The 13,474-nt window shown below is 34.2% G+C and overlaps 1 protein-coding gene across 2 annotated transcripts in view; it reads left to right on the plus strand.

Moving 5' to 3' along the window:
* The window catches only part of Tmem131 (Transmembrane protein 131), a 159,893-nt gene extending 147,155 nt beyond the window's left edge, over window positions 1-12,738 (plus strand). For both annotated transcript variants that reach the window (XM_081739196.1, XM_081739195.1), the window contains exon 24: window positions 1,997-12,738. In XM_081739196.1, coding sequence (XP_081595322.1) covers window positions 1,997-2,089 — 93 coding nt within the window. In that variant the 3' untranslated portion in view covers window positions 2,090-12,738. The remainder of the gene's footprint in view (window positions 1-1,996) is intronic.
* Window positions 12,739-13,474: the final 736 nt, after the last annotated feature.

A 13,474-nucleotide genomic window follows, 5' to 3' on the forward strand; every position in this document is an offset into this window, starting at 1 on the left:
TTTCCCGTTGTCTTCATTTTCTTTTGACCACCATTCTGAAATGGTGCGACTGACAACTTTTACCGTGCCGGTTCTGTTGTCTGTGGCACTAAATTAATAATGTTAGAGTGTCTACAAAAGCGCATCGATCTATCTGGTGACATTTGCATGACACAGACACACATCACAGCGCGAACCGTTACAATAGCCCGTCCCTTCTTATAGCGCGGGCTAAAAAGGGCAGATAAAAATGTCAGAGTGGACGGCTCGATTGCTATAAGGTTTGAATCGTAACCACCCAATTTTTTGGAAAGCCATATTACCTTCTAGCACCTACTCACTCTCCTATGGAGCAACATTGATAAATTCTAAACCTTTCAAATTACTGGTAAAATATCCAAGTATTAATAAACATTGTTTTCCCTTTATACTTGACATACTATTAATTTTCGTACTGTCACCGGCACTTAAGATTTCATGCCGACTTTGCTAGCAAAGGACGTTAGCTTGCTGCACTCCAAAGCTAGGGGTCCTTCGAATGCTAGTGAGGTATGTATTGGCCCTATTAGCCTTGCGCATAAGAGGCGGGCCTAAACCCACTTCAAAAGAAAGTAATCATGGTTGACAAAATTTCGTGACATTCGAAAACTTCTGAATACTCGATGAGTGAAGTTTCGTAATGGTTCGACAATAACTGAAATGTCAGTAATACTGAAAGTTTCGATAATGCTCGAAATTTTGATAACCGAAGTTTCGAGAATACCAGAAATTTTGTTAATATTTGAAATTTCGAATATGCCCGTAATTTCTGTAATAATCAAATTTTCAAAATTACCTGAAATTTTGATAATACTAGAAGCTTTAAATACCCGAAACTTCAAAAATATTCGAACTTTGGATAATACCCGAAACTTCAATAATATCCGAAACTTCGATAATTTCAAATACTCGAACGGTTTCGAGTAACCGGTGACAACTCCATAAATTTTCACTCTCGAAATTCGATAGGTCCTCAGCGTTATCGAACACCCCTAGTTCCGACTCTTTGCAGTAATATCTCCTTTGCTGTTATGCAACCACAGACATACTAAAGAATGTATGGTTGCATATAAGCATGATATTTTGGCGTACTTATCCCAGCATATGTGGAAGTGTTTAACAGCTTAGCTACGAATATTACCAGCAGATTCCAAAGATATATATATATATATACAGGATGTTCATTTATTATGTAGCCAAAATCCATTGGTGAAATCCTCACCCGTAAACAATAAAAAAAAGTCCATATGAACATAGGACGAAAACCGCGTTGTTTCAAAGTTACGAGATGCCGAAATCGAGAAAATTGTAACTTTGAGACTGCCTAGCTCGAAAACTGTGAGAGATATCAAATGCGGTTAAAGAAATATTAGAGGAACTAGTACACTATCTATCTCAATAACCACGTTTCAGAGTTGAGTTGTATCGGCGCACATGATTTTAGAGAGAGAGGTGGAAGAACGAAACCTATACTGCAGCTCCCTCTATAAAATCCGTCGCGCCGATACGTTCCAACTCTGAAACATGGTTATTTAGATTGACAGTGAACTAGTTCCTCTAATATTTCTTTAACTGCCTTAGATGTCTTTCATAGTTTTCGAGCTGGGTAGCTTCAAACTTGCAGTTTTCTCGATTTCAGCATCTCCTGACTTTAAAACAACGCGTTTTGCACCCTATGTTCATATGGACTTTTTTCTTATTGTTTAGGTGTGAGGATTTCTACAGTGAATTTTGGCTACATAATAAATGAACACCCTTGAAAGTGTTCTTCCTCGTTTTTGAAGTTAGTTAAAAAATATAGCACAATTGAACCAGACCTAGCAACGATTTCCAAAAGTTCGGAAAATATCGAAAATCGTATGCAATATTGAAACGTCGGAAACGAGTTGCAAAAAAAATATTTAAAATTGTTTTTCGGATGATAATTGATACATGTAGTTGTAATTAAGTTACTACTGAAATTTTTTGTTAATTTCAGAAGGGTCTTGGTTTTGACCCTTTGAGATCTGTGAATAACATCTGGTCCCCTGGATCAAATGACTCATGGAACTCTGGAAAGGACACACTCTAATGGAACATCTTGCTTTTGCTCTTCTCCGCTCAACTGTGCGTGATGACATTTCTGCATAGATTCTCCCTTTCCTGCTGTGTAATGGAAATAAAGAAGAGTAAAATACGAACCGATATAGTTTTAAATTGAGAGCTGTATACATTTGATTAAGGTGCTTTTTTCTGAACAAAATGTCTAGAAATTCATACATTACAAGAAAATTCTTTTACTGTCTTGCTGTCCACTATATTTTCTCCCTTTCCTTTTCCTAGGTAATTATATTATGAAAGTAGTGATTGAAAAGGAACTCCAATTGCTAGGCCATGTTTTCGTTACATATTCATATTTCATACGTACGCTTGTTTGTAGTATGACTGGAGTAGTTTTCCTTTTGTATTATTTTTATTTGGATTTGTTATTGTGGAAAAAGTAGAAATTTAATTTTTTACAAATTTAGAAATCAGTAGCAGTATAATGTATCAATTGAAAATAGTTTTAAAGGAGAAAAATTTATTTTATCGTAAAGAGTTGATGTTTCTGTTTTATTTCGAAGTGGAATTCATAAAGAAGTCAGTTCTTATATCTTTAACGCTTATTTTAAAATTAAATAAATAAACTTTTACAGTTTGAATTGTCATCTTTTGTTTTTGTGTTTGTTTTATTATTATATTGAAAGGTAAAATTGGATCTCAATAATTTGTAAATTAGAAAGAAAGAAAAAAATATGATCATTTCATTGTAACTTGCTAAAACAAAACAATCCTATTCAGTCTTAAACTTGCGTACATATTTTAGATACTTAAATATTTAAGGTAACATTACGTGGATATACTTTAGAACGGAATTGTAACAATATAGTTCGATACCTGGAAAGCAAGAGCTTAGGCTAAAATAACATATTTACCGCTGTAACGTTTCTTCATAGGTTGTATTTTCACGAATCACATCAGCTTTCTGAAATGAATTGGTACTGGTAACAAATGTAGTTTATCAGACACGTCATCGTAAACAGGTTTTTCGTGTTTTGTGCCACGGAATATTCATGGTTATGGATAATTAAATGCAAGAAATAAGGTATTATTACTACGAAATACTTTATATGCATTCTATAGGAAAATACTGTGTAACTTTGGTTTCCTGCAAGAGCATAGGGTTTGTATGTTACACTCCGGCTCAAACCTCCAGACGTTTAAGGCATGTACTCCTTTTCACAATATTCAATGGAAGTTGTTCATTGTTGTCTAATAGCTTTGTTCCTGGATTAGGAGAAAGCAATTTCAAAGGTACGTCCTTATGATATATATGTCACTAGTGCGTTAATAAATTCGTAAGAACAAATTTGTTTTTCAATATCTTAATTTCTCGCGTTAATGTTTCACGTTATGCCGGTACACGAAAAGAAGCTAAATCCGACAACGGCGCACCTACACACCATTGGCTTTCGAGAGACGTCAAGAGGTTTGAGCAGGACTTTAGATTCTGTGGTAACCTGTGTTACGTTTCAGTTATAAATTTCTGGCTAGGACTGAGTTTCCATGTAACATTTCGAAAGTATGTTAAGAGTTTTGTTAATAGTTACCTGATGTAACATTCTATGAACAGTAAGTCTTCACAAAATCACAAGAACATATGAATACTGGTTACAGCAGTATTGGATCACACCTGTTTTTCTTTCTTTGTAATCGTAAGAAATCATTACACAGTGCTTTGATTTAAAACAAAAAGTACAACTGTTTTAAACGTTTAGTTTTACCAACAATATTTAGATGACAGTACATACATCAAGAAGCAAACAGGAAAACAAATATGAGAAAATTAGAAGAATCAAACTATTTTTTACACCGCATGCTCTATAGGTGCTAACTCAGTGAAAATTCAGTGTATGAAAAGATGCGAGAACCCAATTCAGGTCTCTGGCTTTCCGTCCCGGTGCGTCAACCACCACGCTACGTAGAATGCTCTCGGAACAGTCAGATAATTTTGAAGTCGGTGCTCGTACTTTTAAGACCACGTGAAATGTACTACAACTCTCGTGCTAGTAATACCCAGTATCTATACAGAGTTGTGCCCAAAAATGTGTCCAAAGTACAGCAGATGAAGGCAATAATGTCTGTATCAATATATACATAACACTGTTTCCGAGATATACAGGGTAAACTACAAGATACGACACACACCGCAGGGTATGGAAGTAGAAGTAGACAGAATGAGAGCCTAAGGGTTACATTGACATGTTGAAACAGTGTACCACAGGCGTAGTTAAGGGGGGGCAGCAACATTTGGGAATGGCACACGTCTCTCGGAGGGGCAGTGTTATTAGAAGTGTTCAAAATGACCATCATCTGCATGATGGGCCTCCTATCATGTACTGAGCATGTTCTTAAACATCCTGCATATTTCCAGAACAATGCGTTACCACGTCTATTATAGATACAGAATTTTCTTCAAATTACTTGCTGAAATTTGGACTACTTTTGCACACCACCTTGTATATGAGTAAACACCTATGACAGTTGAACTCGCCACCATATGTGAGGGACTGAGCCGCATATATATCGAGCTGTACCATCTTAAGTGTTCATTAATATACATACACAAATATATATTAATTGGGTTGTCCAGAAATAACAGACGTTCTGTTACATTCTATGTAACCAGAAAAGAACGTGCAACGGTCTCAAGAATAAAGGCCATGTGGCTATTCAAGGAGTGTGCTTAAGAAGCGTTGTGGTTGGTGCACTGGAACATTAAGCCGCAGACCCGGATTCGTTATTAAGTTTAATTGTGAATTTCTATATTCTTTGAGGTTTCGGAGAAACATGTAGTTCGGGTCAAGTTAAATTTCGTAGTTTCTCTGTATTACACTCCTGATTTCACTGCAGTCTATAAGCTGAGACCAAAATCATCGTTGTAATATTACTTTAATAGTAATCCACTAAGTCAGAAATATTTCCAGGTCATGTCTGAAAGATGGATGGTATGTCTTTTCTTTTTTAAATCTGTCTATATTTAATTTTCCTTTATTTAAATCTTTCTTGGCACGAGAGTCTGGAAAATAGTAATACGAAGAAGAAAATATTAATATACAGAGTCCGCTAGAAAAATGTATACACACTTTGTCATCCTGTATCAGAATACTGGCATTTACAATTGTTCTGAAATTTAAGTATGTTGTAGTAGGGTTTTTCGCCCAACAGATGTCGACATTGTCAATTATTTTCAGTTAAAATTATGTTGTAGTACGGTTTTTCGCTCAACAGATGTCCATACTGTCAGTCCGATTTTTCCTTTGTGAATATCGCAAATCGTTTGATTGTTAGGCGGGTTGGTAGTTCGGTACCAAACTCCCCTCTCCATTGACGCTGCACTTCGATGGCATTCCCAAACCTGATAAAACGCTTCATAACGTACTTGCGCTGCTCGAACGTCAAGTGTACTTCTGCCATTTTCTTATTTCACTAACCGTCCTGATAGTACCGACATCTGTTGAGCAAAAAGACGTACTATAACAATTTTAACTAAAAATAATTGACAATACCGACATCTGTTGAGCAAAAAGACGTACTATAACAATTTTAACTAAAAATAATTGACAATACCGACATCTGTTGAGCAAAAAGACGTACTATAACAATTTTAACTAAAAATAATTGACAATACCGACATCTGTTGAGCAAAAAGACGTACTATGACAATTTTAACTAAAAATAATTGGCAATACCGACATCTGTTGAGCAAAAAGCCATACTACAGCATACTTCAATTTCAGAGCACTTGTCAGTGCCAGTATCTTGATATGGGATGACAAAGCGTGGATACATTTTACTGGCGAACTCTGCAGTACTATTTCTGCAGTGATCGGACATTGCTAAATACATCTGTAGATTTAAGTGTTAATTATAGCTTGAAAATAGTAGTTTAAGACATTTTTCTGACTTTTTTAAAAAAATTTTATGTCGTTCAAATTCATTATTTAAATCCTTTAGTTGCTATTCTTTGTATTTTACGTCTGTGCGCACAAGAACCAAAAGCGCAAAATATGTTACAGCACAAATCTTTAGAAGTCAGTTGGTCTTCAATGTAATATAATCCGTACCACATTGAGAATTTGACTTTAAAAGAATTACTAAGCGAATTTTATAAATAAATTATTTTATTTGGATTTTTTAATAGTCGGGGTAATTTGAAATACGTGGGAGTTTTTCTGCGAGCAAATTTACCAAAGATTCGTAAGACTATATAACAGACAATTAAAAAATAATAATAATAATATTTTACATTTCGAGCATATATATATTTCGTGGTTGTTCAGATATACTGTGAGAATTATTTGGTATCTTAACTAATATTGTTGAAGTATTTGGTACATTGCTTTGTAAAGAATTGACGAAGAGAATTTGTATTCCTATATACGCTGTCTTTCAAATTCTAGTAACTATCTATCTTGCTATATTGCACAAACCATGAGGGATCTGTCTTTAAGTTAGTACCTTTTTTTGTTTTTTAAATAGTAAATCTGAACCTCAAACGTATATTTTTTGTATAATGTAAAAGGCATTTATTATTTTAAGGTCAATAGCGGCTTGTAGTATCGATTAATTTGATGTTAAACATCGTCTTTATAAGATGTCAGTGTTTTTAAATCAAAAGATCCAATGTATTTCAATCAAAAATTTTCTTGTAGCCCTTATATTTAGGGAACTATATATAGCGTAGCCAAACTCAAGCTATCACTTAACTCAATATGATGAGCTTATTCCATAGAAAATACGAAAACTCGATTTAGAAACCGTTCAAAATTTTTGTGGTCCCTGTCGAATAATTATTAACATTCGTTTAATATTTCTACATAAACATTGGCGAAAATAAAAAACGATCTTTCTTGATGGTTGACTGTTCTTTATGTTTCTTAATAACCGGTTTCTGATTAAGTTCTATCTTGGATAATGTTAATATTTAAGTTAGTGGGTCGTGAGAGAAGCCAGATTAACTATTTCCAGTTACGTGATTTCCATCTTGAATCACTACTGAATATTTCATATCTTATTTCTGTAGACGCACTCAGTAGTGATACGTATTTTCTCCTAAGCGATACTTCTGTGATTTTTATCTCATTCTACTATCAGCTTGTTATGCTGTTAGTATCGTATATTTGTTTAACGATACTAGCAGGTATCATGCTGTAACAAGGTACCCACCCAAATGTAATATGAATTTCGCTATCGAACCTTGAAAATCACGAAATTTTCAAATTAATAGAAAAAGAAAACGTATCAAAAGAAAATATGTAGTTTTAAGTTACAGAATTGTGCTGTGGAAATATTTAAATTTAAAAGCTGAAAGAAATTCAGAGGAGGGGCGCGTCTTTTTCATCCATGCTTCGGTTCCGCACCGGGCAGTTTTTATTTTTGTTGTGCGGTCACTAAAGTTTTTTGGTAAACTTCACGACCGCAAAAATAGAAACATTTTGGACCATGGAAACCGCGAAAAATCGTGAGTGCTATTATTTAGTTTCAGTGCGATTGGAATTTTCAAAAGGATGCTTTAGATCTGAAAAGGAACATATAAGACACCTCCACTTGTATTCTTCTAACCGGAGTAAGAATGGCTTTCGAAATATTTTTCTGAATACTTTCTCCGTGATTGTGCACTTTGAAGGTAACACCTAATACGAGTTTTATAATGCGTTTCTAATATCTCCAGTATAGTTTTTTGTTTTTTTTTTTCTCCAACTTTCTTGCACTTGTACATTATTTTCCCATTCGCACTTAAATTTATTTATTCGTCTGTATATCCATGTTTCGAAGATTTCTATAGAAGCGTTTCTATTTCAAGTGTACCCTCGGAAAATATGTGAAACATACTTCGGCCGCACCCTCTTACGGAGGAAAACAACCTTGTCTTTGCTTTAGGAAAAGCATTGAATGACCTCAGCTGTGTTGCCAATTTGTCATTCAGTTGTTTAGTCTTGACAAGTGAAGGTCGTAGGATACTTAGAATGGTTAACAAGATAGAGCACAGTGAAGTCCGTGAAATAATTCATTGTGGCAACGCTTCCGCATCCAACAATTGAAAGATGTCGGCCGTAGCAACTTGTCCTTCCTCTTTTGAGGGAGGTACGGGAAATCACATATCGACAGCAGCGCCAGCAAGGGTACAGTTGAAATAGAAAGGCTCTAGTAGTTATAAGCAACATTTCTGAAGAATTATTCCAAGACTTTCATGGTTTAGTAGAGGCTTCATTTTCGTACATGACTCCAGATACACTAAACTTTCAATCTCGTTACATTTTCTTAAGTGTATGTATTAAGTAATTAGCGGTGCTCGTCTGTAATTACCACTTTTTTAATTTAAGTGATCGAAGAAACTAAATTCTGTTGCTTAAGGTTTATGTACTGTCAATTAAATGTGTATGACATTGGTGGTGGTTAATGTATTAACAAATATCTTGATAAAAGGTAAATTGTCATTGAGGAATGAGGAAAGGGTGAAAAACGAAAAAAGTGGAAACTATTTTTATGCAGATGCCATAAAGATATACTAAGATACCTATTGTAAAATTTTAGAAAAAAAAAAAGGACAACAACAGTGTGTTATTTGTCTTCAAAATAATTTGTCATGTCCTTTTATCTTAGCTCTATTTGCTCTAAGATTTACCTGATAATAACTATCTGAATTACAAAAGTACACATATTTGCATTCACCGTATGAATAACTTTTTTTTAAGGGAACTAGCAGAAAGTGTCCTTAACTAGTGCACATATAAGACTTGCAATGTAGTGCTTGGCAAAGAAAATAAGTATTGTGTTTGCTTGAAACATTATTACTACGCAGTCAGCAACATTTATTATTATTATTTTTTTTCCTTCAAGTATTATATACTAGTCCACAGTTTTATCAAGCATTGTTTGGACTGAGATTCGTAACCGCAAATACGCGATATTCCCAAAGCAGTAACTGTCCATCTTTCAATGAAGCTCGTGGCTCTTGTTTTAACTGAAAGCCTAAAAAGATAAAAAATTGCCTAAATTACAGGTTTTAATTTTTTATGACTTCTTACTCAAATATTTAGACATCTTTCGTAGAATCTGATAAAAATGTTTTGGATGTTAATGCATTTCCACCTAAATGTAAAGTATTTTAGGAAAGAAGAATTCACCCTTAATCATCATCATCTTCTTTCTCACCTCAGCCATAGGCTGATGGGCAACATGGAAATTTTAAAACCTCTCTTCCTTGAGAGAGCTGTTCTATACTTTGACAAGGTCTCTTCTTCGTAACTGCATCCTTGGTCTTCCTCTTCCTAGTTCCTGGTCTTCTTCTGCCTTTCCCTCTATTAACGGTAATCCAATCGGAGTGCCGAATAACATGGTCAAGCATGTTGTTTCTTCTTTTTCCTATTACCTTCTTGATCTATCGTTCTTCCTTGGCTTCCTTTAGTACGTCTTCATTCCTTTTCCTTTCGGTCCATGATATGCGCAGCATTCTTCACCAACACCACATTTCAAATGCTTCCAGCTTCGATATTTCAGCTTTTCTCAATGTCCACGTCTCTTAATAAATCGTTTTCGAACGTTTAACGAAACATAACTTGATCTTAGCTGTCTTGTTTAGTCTGTGCTATCTTAAACTTGTTTAGTCTTTTTCACTTCTTCTGTCCAAGGATATTAGACTTCCTAAATAGGGAAACGTCTTAACGTCATCGATTTTCTCTCCCTCTAACTATACGTTTGGCCCTTCCTGTCCTGCTCTTGTGCACTTTATCACTTTGGTTTTCTTCTTTATCTTCATTTTGGATGTTTTTCCAGTTGGTCGTTCAAGTTTGAAAGTGCTTCGTACAAGTCCTTTTCGTTCTCCGCTATCAGTGCTATGTCATCAGCAAACCTTATCGTTCTGAATACCTGACCATTTACTTTTACGCCTTTCTCGTTTTTGGCAAACAATTCTTTCATAGCTTCTTCTATACAGACGTTGAGCAGGAGAGGTGAAGTCCACATCCTTGCCTTACTCCTTTAATTATTCTTGCTTCCTTCTGATCTCTTCCTACAATAGCTGTCTGGTTCTTGTAAAGTTGGTATATATAGAATTTATGTTCGTATTTCGAGTGAATACTTCCTTTCTAAAATCTTTTGAGGTAGAAATAGTAAGAGAAATTAAGATTTTGGAAATACTGACAGTTACCAGAGGTTAAAATTTCCTCAATGGCGTTGAAAATTTTGTACATTTAGCCGTTCTGTTTAATGATACGCGCATCACAGATTGAGAAGCACTGGTTCAAAGGCGTATACCAATAATTGATCCTTAATTTATTGTATAGTCATGTTCAAAAGTGAATTCCAAATAATTAGGGGAGAGAAAACATTGAATCCACTTTTAAACGCGAATTTACAGAAAATGTTAGTGACGTATTGGACAAAAAGAATTTTTTTTTTTTTTTTTTTTTTAAATTTCAGAGATTTTTAACTGCCTTTTAAGGGAAATCCATTGTATTTTAATCGGACAAATACTGTTTAGATAACATTGTTGCTGACTGTAATTTTTAATTCATAATATATATTGATGTGTGGTTTGCAGTTCTAAAATTTTGATAGTATTTCGAAGTGTTTTCGATTATGAGGAAGTAAATGTAATTTTTCCTTTTAAGAAAAAAAGAAAAAGAAACTGGTTTTGCTCTGCAGAAAAATAGTTTTAAAATATCTTTTTTCTTTCTTTGAGAAAAAAATGCAGAACTATTAATTATCTTTATGTCGCTGTTTCTATCTTAACCTGTAGTTGTAAGCTTGAGTGTGAAAAATATTCGCCATACTGTTCGTTTGTGATTTCTTCGCTGTGTACTGGTCAAAACTACTAGGCACTTGACGGTTTGAAATTGCAATAACTTTTTTAGTACAGTAATCTGTTGAGTATAATAATAATAAATCTGATGGAAATGATTTGTTATACCGACAAGTCGAATGAAAGATGATGGTAGTTTGTGGTATGTTTTTTGTTCTGAGCCGACAGATTTTTTTTTTTTTTTTTTTTTAATTAGATTGATTGTCGGCGGAGAGATATAGTAAAAGTGTCATATTCATGTCCAAGATCTAATTGGGTATTGAAAGCTGTTGTAATTTTTATTTGTTTTGTGGCATAGAAGCTGGATTTGTCATCCATTATTGATTTATTTTATGTCGTTTACTTGTTAACGAAAAGACATATAAGAGGTAACTTGTAATAACACACTGGACAGAACAGTGTTGGGTATAATGCGATCTTTTTTGGGGGACATTCTCTTTGCAATTTAAGGAACGATTGTTGTCTGTTATCAATTTCGTAGCCCAGTCATTTTAGCACAGTATTTTCCTAGTTAATAAATTTGGTTTTATAAGTTATAGGTTTTCCGCGAGGAAGCCGACGATTTTCGCACACATTTATCACATCAATACAAGACTCAAGTTTACCTTGCACTTTGCCAGAGATGCGTAGTTATGGAGCTATGGTCGTGCGGAACTTGTGTTAGCCAAATATTGTATAATCTTGGAAACTGACCGATAGCACGTGCGTACACGCTCCTAGCTCCATAACGAGGCGTCTTTTAGCAAAGTAAAATAAACGTTCTTTATTATTTTGATATGAGGAAGATGTGTATTAAGTTAGGGGTTATATCTCGAAACGTATTTATTCGGTACAAGATTTAAGCAAATGATAAATCGAAAATCTTTTTGTTTTGTGAAACTACAGAAGATGCAGTTCAAACCCCATAGAATAACGTTGTGTTGCGACTACAATTTTGGAAAATGTCCGAAACTCTTATCGCTTGTAAATTTTATCATGCTATCAAAAATGATTTTTAAAAAATGTAGAGTTATGTAGATCAGTTTGTTATTGTAAAATTTGTATAGAACTTACCACTAAGTTTAGAGGTATAAATTCTTACTTTTTTGACATGCAGATCAACGCTTATGCGCGTTTCTGTTTAATTGTAGAAAATACTATTGGCATGTCAGTAATTTTCACTTTTTTTTTTTTAAATCATCTATATGAATAATTTCCAAAGTAAGTGTTAGAAATGCGGTTTTGGGCGCCATTTTCTAAAACGGAAAATATGGCAGAACGCCATTGTTCGGATATTCCCGTAGTTATATAGTTATCTCAACCTGGTTTTCGTAAAATGACTGGGTTATTTATCTCTTAAACCATACAAGATATTAATAATGATACTAGTATGGTATATTCTCGTATATTGACGTTAAAAATCAATCATGATAGTGAAAAGACCGAGGTAGTTGTGGTACACACACCATAATCTTTGATAAAGTGTAAAGTACTACTTTTTTCATGCGGAGATAGACTTATTCATGTAATATATGTAGTAAAGCATTTTTTTTTTTCATGTTATTGATGTGTTCAGGAGATTTGCTCAGCCCTTAATTTGTATGTAGAGAGAGAGAAAAAAGAATATTTAATTTTTGAGTTTTTTTTTTTTTATTATTATTATGTTTTACAAGACAACTTGACACTTAAAATACAAAAAAAGGAAAAAATCGCCAAAGAAATAATATTAAAAAAAAAGCCGGTGCTCAAACTTTCAAATGAGTGTGACAGTGATACTCGGATGACAGTGATTTCACACTATATGTGCTGTGAAAATAAAAATATTTAAAAAAAATAAATACATGTTATAAAACAAATTTAGTTGTGATTGTTTTTTTCTAACCTTTTTATACTTTCCAACTATACGGAATCTTCGTTAGTAGTCTAGTGGCTAGCGCACATGCCTTTTGTTGTACGAGGTCCCGGGTTTGATTCACAGCGAAATACCATCACACACTGCAGTGGTTCAATTTCCAGTTTAAAGAGTACGCCTTATTCTATACAATCTCACTATGGAGAGAAGGCATAAATACAAATCAGTTAGTTGAATGTGACAAACTTTCCTGTGTTTAAATAAGTTTTCAGCTTGGTTACGAGAGATTTAGGATTGCCATAAATTTCTTCCAAAAAAAACAAATGTGTAAGGGACTGAACTGGGCATAAAGGTTTCTCGTATCAATTGTATTGTTCAGAAGACTGTGTTTTGTGAAAATACTTTAAATTATTGTCACTCCAATCGGTGTGTATCCCGGATTATGGTGGCTCTACTTAAATGAGAACAACGGAGTGGTTCCACTGGTAAACACCAGTGCTTATTGTGCCAATTTTAACTGACAATAAAGTAACTATACATATTTGAGCATAGATAGATACTGATATAATAATAAATGAAAGCTACAGGGGAAAAAGGAGGCAAGTCAGGTTTTCACAATGATGTTATAAATAGAGGATCTGCCCATACGTATCGTCACACTATTAAATCGATGAAGCCAAAAGACAATCGAGCATCGGCACGTCTGATTGGCTACTCTCGTTTCCGCCATCGTCTGATTG

This window comes from Thermobia domestica, chromosome 14 (genome assembly GCF_964235325.1).
Source record: "Thermobia domestica chromosome 14, izTheDome1.hap1.1, whole genome shotgun sequence".
Lineage (NCBI taxonomy): Eukaryota > Metazoa > Arthropoda > Insecta > Zygentoma > Lepismatidae > Thermobia > Thermobia domestica.